At 39.0% G+C, this 7,687-nt stretch overlaps 1 protein-coding gene across 1 annotated transcript in view; it reads right to left on the bottom strand.

Annotated features, from left to right (window-relative positions):
• The window catches only part of ANKMY2 (ankyrin repeat and MYND domain containing 2), a 26,840-nt gene extending 24,666 nt beyond the window's left edge, over positions 1 to 2,174 (bottom strand). Inside the window, exon 1 of the mRNA XM_031066817.1 lies at positions 2,108 to 2,174. Within this exon, the coding sequence (XP_030922677.1) occupies positions 2,108 to 2,174 (67 nt within the window). The remainder of the gene's footprint in view (positions 1 to 2,107) is intronic.
• Between the last annotated feature and the right edge of the window lie 5,513 nt (positions 2,175 to 7,687).

The following is a 7,687-nucleotide window of genomic DNA, read 5'->3' as shown; positions in this document are numbered from 1 at the left end:
GAATGGAGCCGTGGTCGTGCCACGGCATCGTGTCTGCAGGAGGAAGCGGGCGCTGATGGATCGGGAGGGAAAGGAACGCGCTCAGGGGGTTCAGAGCGGTGCCTTTTGTTGGCGCCTTTCTAAAATTAAACTGTTGGTGGAAAAATAATCTTTGTTACAGATCCAACTTTCCACTATTCCAGTGGAAGCTTGGTAGGCACGGGGACCTGTCCTCTCCAAGGGACAGAGACTGAGGTTTAACATCTTTGATTTTTGCCTGTGTTTATACCAGAGAAAAGAGTAGGACCCTGGTACTTGATTCTGACTTTTACTCTCCTTTGTCCTACTCTTAAATGTGTATTTTTTGTATCCTTCCTTTTAAGGAACCCATTTTTTCCTGTAACTAATTTTTGAAGGCATGGCTTTATCAGCAAGCCGAATTTTTCCGTTCCTTAGTACTTGCAGGTCTCATACTGAAATATTTAAATGCGTTTTGAAATTTCTCTTTCTAATACTGATTTTGTTCTCTATTTTGATACCTGTTGATGACTTTTTGACTGACTTTCAGAAATGGTGAAGTCTCTCTCATAGAAGAGCGTACTCTCTGAATATAGTGTATCTTTGTAACTATTTGAGTAAAAAAAACCAAAATGTGGTACAATTTTATTTTAACTAAACAGCCAAATTGTGTAGGTTGCCATGATTTTAAAAATCATGGAAATACAGGGGGTGTACCACCATCTAGTTTTACTTGTATCAACAAGTGTAAATAAAAGAGATTGGTTTGGACTTCAGATTACAACAGATTTCTTTGACTTTTTTTGTGGGAAACCAAAAATGTCTTGAAGGAAATGCCGTTGAAACACAAGTGCTTTTAATATTCTGATCCAGAAAATGATCCCCATGTAGTGCTAACAGAAGTATGTCACTGGCTCAACCATGAAGGCTGAAATTAGGATTTAAGTGGTCTTTTGTTGGTTCACTGCAGGGTGTGAATTTTACCTGCTGTGAACAAATTTTGTGATACTACAGTGCCCCAATAATCTCTGTGGCACTATTAAATAACAGCCTTCAAGCTTCCTTTTGCATTAAAAAAAAACCCACAAAAACTGCCATGGATTCAGCACAGAAAGGTATGCATATGACATTCCTTTTATTTAATATGAGAATGTCATTATTGCCATCCTGCCCTTGTTCACAGAGTGAACAGACAGTTTTTCCTTGGCAGCCTCACTGGATCTCACTTGGTGACTAAGGCTACAGGAGTCTTCCATCTGCAAGGGTAATAAAATACTTTCAATGCTAGTTAAAACATGTTTCTCACTCTTAACCTGGCTTCTGTGTGACCTTCAATCCTGTAATATGCAGATATTTCACAATCTTCAGATTATCCTTGTGAGAGTGTGAGGAAGTGGCATTGCCTCCATTTTATGAGCATAATTTGAAGCATGGAGGCAACAAGTGATTTTTTTTAAGGCAGTGTAGGGAGTCATTGTCTCAGCAGAGCACTGGAACATGAAATGTAGGTTCTGTGTCTTTGTGTCTTTCCCTTTAATGTATTTTCTTTTATCTGCTGTATCTGTTTGTTTCACATATTTAAGACTTGTGCATTACTGCTTGGTAATTAATAATTTATATTTTGGGTGTTACAGAGGGAGAAGGAAATGTTAATCTCACTGATCCAGAATATTTTCTGGATTTTAAATTATATGTTTACATCTTAAAAATTCCCTATTTCCTCATCAGGTGATACATCTGGTACTTGTGATTTGTGAAGCAGGAACCGGTGGTGACATTTTTCCCCAGCAGTTTGCTGATTTTACTGCATGGAGGCGTGCTCATGGGGATTTGTGATAGCTGTTGTTACCAATGTGTAGCTGATCCTCAGTGCCTGTGTGCAATTGTCAGGGGTAAGATTCATGAAAGAAGATAACAAGGATTTCTTTAATAAAGTAACATCCATTTTGGGAGAATGTACAGAGCAATAACATTTTTCTCAGGACATTTTGAGGAGAAGAGACTGCCCTTTGCCTTGGAGAGTGCACCATGAAACTCTCCGTCTTTGGACAAGGAAGAGAGGGAGAGGAAATGCTGAACTGGTTTCACTGTTTTCTCTCAAATGACCTACCTTCACTTCTGTCTTGGAGGGTTGCCTGAATTCTGGGTGTGTACTCTGCAGAGGTCAAAGATCCCATAGTCACTTCCAGTGCCTGGGCCTGGCAGGGTCAGAAACCTGTCTGTCCCACTCCATTTTGTCTAGGGGAAAATAAAATAATAGGTCAAACAAGTATGCATAGTTCTGACTTATTTCCTAGCTCTCTTCTCACTGGTTCAGCTAGGGATTTCCTCAGCAAGAAGTTGTGTCTTTGGGTTTACCTTTATATTTGACAACCTAAAGCAGGCTGGTAGGCTTTTTAAATTTAGGTGAGTTGCATGTATGCAGCATCCCATGATTATAACTTCCATGCCTGCTTGAAAGAGGACCGCTTCTTTCCTGTTTGTGAACCTGCTGCTTCATGGTTTTGTTCGATCCCCAGCCCCCAGTTCCTGTTTTGGGAGCTGATGAGGAATTGGTTCCTGTTCAGCCTTGACATACAATCAGCCCTTGACAGACCTGTGGTGCCCCCTGCCATTGTCTTTTTGCTGAGCTGAAGTGTTGGGTGTATGTAAAATCCATTACATATTGTTGCCAAGTGTATTTTTGTAAACTAGCTCTGTCTTCCTGCGTGCCCTGGGCAGTAGGAAATCTCCTTCAAGTGCAGTTGAGCCTTGCAGACAGACCCCCACTGGGTTTTGGTCCTGCTGTCTCCAATCCTTATAATTATATCCTGGCCAAAGTTAAGAGGATCTAATAGGATTATTCATTTAGATCAATTCAAGTTCATGCAAGTTCAAGGGGTTTTTATTGCTAGAAACATCCTCTGTTTTTTCCTCTCAGATCTCACAAATAGTAATCTGTGGATAAGTTACTTCCGTGGCCCCCCCAGCCCAGTTGATTGGCATTGTATAACACTCAGATTTCTTAAAGTGCTTTTATTATATTGTAAGGGATGTTTTTCAACTTTCATCTGTTTCTGGATCTCAGGGCAGCCACTCATCTTTGTTATGATCTGTCAACGTTGCTAAGGCCTGTTTTATACCAGAGGGTAGATTATAAAACCATGGAAAAATAACTGAAACTGGCAAGCACTGATACATGTTTTTGAGCACAACTGGTGTATCCACAATAGCTACACACAGGGTATTCCTGTGGATAAAATGCTAATCTGAGACCTCAGTAGGGATCTCCACCTGTTACTGATTCCTTGTGAGACCTTGCACAAAGTTAGGCTTTCTCTACACTTTGAACTTCAGAAGCAAATCTTAGGACTTGACTCTGGCTGTATCCAAAGTCTGGCAAGATGAGGTTTATGCTTCTTTCATCTTCTCTTCAATCCTGACTTAAAGGATTCTTACATATATGGGACAGAAGGACACCAAAGTATTTTCCAGAAGGTTGTCTGATGCAGACTATAGGATGAGCATGGTTGAGGTGAGCAGTGTTCTCTGGCAGGAAATACAGGTCAGAGCAGTGTGAAAATACCAATTTGGGACTTGAATGTCTGTATAATGGTAAGGCACTCCTGTCTGGGCTTAGTAGTCTAATTTAACTTAGGTATTGGTTTACTCCAAGACTTGACCTGATTGAGCAGAGCCAGTTTTGGTGGTTTTGCACCTAAAATATATCCAGAATAGCAGTCACCTGTAGAATTTTCTTCTCAGAAAACTGTTCAACTGTTCATTTCTATATGTTGCAAGGTGCATTTTTGACCATATGCTTTTATTTTTGTGTGTCTTTAACTGCTAATTGTGCCAGAGCAACCAGAATCTTCCCACAGGGAGTGAGGATTAACAGAGCAAAGAAGAAATTTCGAGGTGCTCAGGTATTGTGATGATCATCATGGGCAATATAAGTGCCTTAGATGAATGTGCATTTGTACTACCTGGTTAAAAGCTTCCTTTGAAAAAGTCAGCATTGTTTTCATAACAAAATCAGATATGTGTACTTCTTTCTTCTTTTATATGCCCAGCATAGGAAAAAAAAAATAAATTGCTCTTTTGCAGATTGAGATCACATTCTCTTAATTGTTTTTTCTAGGTGGTTCTAGTATGAGTGGCTTACTCAGACAATACATGCTTTGTGCTTTTCACGTGTAGCTCTAAGTCACTGTGGTTTTATTGAATTAAAAGAAATCTAAGCTTTAAACAAATTGTTTCATGCCTATGAATTCCACATAGTTAGGTACTTGCATTTTTTGGAACAGATGGCATGCAAGCAGCTTTTTGCTGTTAAAGACTGAGATGTGTTTAGTGACTGCAGAGCAGTATGTGTCAGAGTACACCTGAGCACATTTGCAAGACTAAATTCTTTCCCTTTTAAGCTTTGCAGGTGGTAGCAGTAACCCAGTAATGCATTAGCACAGTTTCTGTAAGAATTGGTTTGCAATTGCTTTTCAGATGGCTGTTCCTAAAATAAATTCAAAACTTCAGAGATATAAAGCAAATAAAATTGCATAAAGGTGCAAGGGAAATATACCTGTGTGTAGGAGGAGATTGAAAAATTACAGCACATACAGAATTTGTACTGGTTTTAGGGATTCATGAGTGCAGTACTGGGAAAAATAGTGTTAGCAGCATTTAGTCAGTGACAACCAAACCTTTCTTTGGTGAAGAATGGTGGAGGCACTTGGGTTAAACATTTAATTAGATCTAATTAGTGAGTAATTTTTTTAACCTGCAGACAGGATTATTTAAACTCTGCTTACAGTCATGTGCAGATATATGTACCTCTTTGTAGGCTTAAGGTTATTGTTTAGGACAGAGGAATTAGATCATGCATTGAATGGATGGGTGCTGTTAAATTCAGGTTGCTTTAAGAGGCATCATCTTTTATTCCTCATTTTCTGTCCTCATTCCTCCTGTGCAAATTCAAGAATTCCCACATCTGTGTGGCTCATAAGGCAATAGGCTGTCACCCACATCTGTCTCTCTGCTTGAGCTTACAGGTGAAGTAATTCCATTTTTATATTTTATGAGCAATAAATCACCGGTGAACTGCAATGGTTGCCCATTAAATTTTAGATTTGATTTCTGAAATGGTTTCTTTTTCCGTGTGATTCAGTGTTGATTAAAAACTCTTCTCCTCAACTGCAACAGTACTTACATATTAAAGTACTAACTTTCTGTTGAAAGATAAATAAAATACTCAAGGATCACTCAGAGGTAATGCTGTTGTGTGAGAGGAAAATTGATAAATGGAAAAAATTATTTTTTTTCCCTAGAGAAAAGTCTGTGGAGTGCAATAATCCTCTAACATGCCTGAAAACCCTTTTGAACTTACTGTACATAGTTCTTAAATGTAGCTGTAGATCTTGTAAGAGACTACAAAAGTCAAAATAAAAAGCCAAGCAGAGTCCAGTACCCATGTGCAGTGGTGTGGTGGCCATTTTACTGCACTGAAGTGCTCTTTACCATTCTTGCATGCGGTACAGCTGAGAGCAGAATGAAACACTTGAGTTTCAGGGTTTAACAGCTTTGCTCTTCTGTAAAGTGTGGTTGTATAGTGCAAGCACAATACAGGGAACTCATATTTTATAACAATTTGCTGGTAAAACTTGCAACTTGGGTCACTGTTTGTGATAGGGATGGCTAAGTCCATGTGTGGCAGCTCATGTAGATAAGATTGCAGGACTGTTCTCACTCCATCTTTAGATTCATTTTTGTTGGCTAAGCTGGTTTTAATAAAGAAAAACGTCTTCCTCACATGTGCCATATAAAACAAATAATCACTGTTTTGGTTTTTAAATTACAGCAAGTCAGGAAAATACTTTCAGGAAGTAAATCATAGTAATAATACTTCAGGAAGTAATAATTCCTACTTTTTCTGTGAGTGCTTTTAGTTGCTATGTGCTTAAGAGTTTTTGAAATTAGAAATGAGGTTTTTTTCTACTACAGAAATTATAGAATGAATTTTAAAATTCACCGAGTCCTTCATACACCAGTATGTTTTATCATTCTGTATAAGGATTTGCTCTGCAAAATCTGAGCTATTCTTAGGCTGGATGGAGAAGTTCTGTATAGAGATCGCTTACAGTTTTTGCAGGCTCATAGTGGCAGACAAAGATTACTACTTTTATTCAACCTGTAAGACGATGGATTACCTCTAGTGAGAATTAGGACTGAGGACAGACAGATCAGGCAAAGGAAATGCTAGACATAGTCTGGGATAGAGGTTAGCCAGGGATATTGGAAAGGAAGCATCTTCTGTGATGTCTTGAATCTCAATGAGTTGCACCCTTCTGCAATTCCTTCAGATACTGCAGGCAGAACAATTAAATATGACTTTGGGGTTGTACTTGCTTGTAATAACTACTCTCTCATGTGTTTTCCTTAGATGTGTTTTCATGCAGAAAAGAAGTCTAAGCAGTTCAACAGTTTGTAATTTGCAAGCTAAAGTGATCCTTTCATTTTAGGTTTTGTTTCCATAAATAAAATCCTCTAGTTCTCTAGAAATGTTTTTAAGAGGGAGATACATTCAGTGCATTCAAGTTATACATTAGTCATTTTCTTCTGATAAGACATGGATGCAGTCTTGGGAAGATATTACTGAGCATTAGATATAGGGTTTGTAATTTATTTTCACTGCCATTTCATGCCTTGGGCAACAGGAAGTTAGAAAAACAAAGTATGTTACTTCTTTTAAATGCTTGAGAAAAGTCAGCCCTTTAGAAGAGGGATTGGTGAGTTTCTTTTCAATTTACAATGTTCTGTGTATGCACCAATATTGATTTGGTTTGAGTCTGGTTGCTAGTTTTTTCTATGTCTCTGCACCTTTCTGAAGCCTGTGTTGAGTCTTTTTTTGTCTTAGGTCTGCTTTGGCTATTTTCTTAATGTATGGTTTCTTGTGACTGTGACCTGAGGATCCCAAAGTCATCAGCCAGTGCTATGAAAACCCAATGTTGTGCTGTTGAATACCATATTCTGCTAAGATGTTTGTGGGTTTCTTTCTCTACATTTTGTATAAAAAGAGGCCCCAGTCAGTGTGCCCCCTGGGCCATGTGGATCCTTGGCTCTGCCCTTTAAATTTATCATTCTGCCCATGGGTCTCAGCTGCCTTCAAAGCATGAGGAAACACCTACTTCTATGCTCAAGCGCATGCATGAGGTCTTTTGGCAGGTTTTGACTTTGGCTATCTTGTTTTGTGGGGCCTTGTTAAAAGGCCTCTTGAATTAGAAGAAGGAAAGGATGCACATTATTCTCTAGAAGAGCCAAGAAAAGGGCTTTACTTTGTCAGTTTATTCCTGTTAAATTGATTAATGGTGTATGCTGAAATGTGCCTTTTTCCCAATGTACTCTGCCATCAGTGTCACTTTGCATTGCTGTTGTGCCTCTGAGATTCTTCATGATGACAGTGGACTGGTTGGCTGCTGATTCACACTGCTACATTGTCAAAGCATCAGACTCTCAGGTCTCTCCTGTGAGGAAGGTGTGTGATTCTTGAACTTTTATCTGTGAGCAGTGGTTCTCAGCTCACTGAAGCCAAATGTGTCAAGCCAAAGCATTTCATGGGCAGCCTCTTGGATGCTAGGATTAGTTTAGTATCTTAGTGCCCTCCCTAACCTATATTTTGTTGGGATATAGGAAGGCCTCATTCTTTCCCCATTTTCCT

Source organism: Geospiza fortis, unplaced genomic scaffold (genome assembly GCF_000277835.1).
Source record: "Geospiza fortis unplaced genomic scaffold, GeoFor_1.0 scaffold138, whole genome shotgun sequence".
Lineage (NCBI taxonomy): Eukaryota > Metazoa > Chordata > Aves > Passeriformes > Thraupidae > Geospiza > Geospiza fortis.
This window is presented reverse-complemented; position numbering and strand designations above follow the sequence as displayed.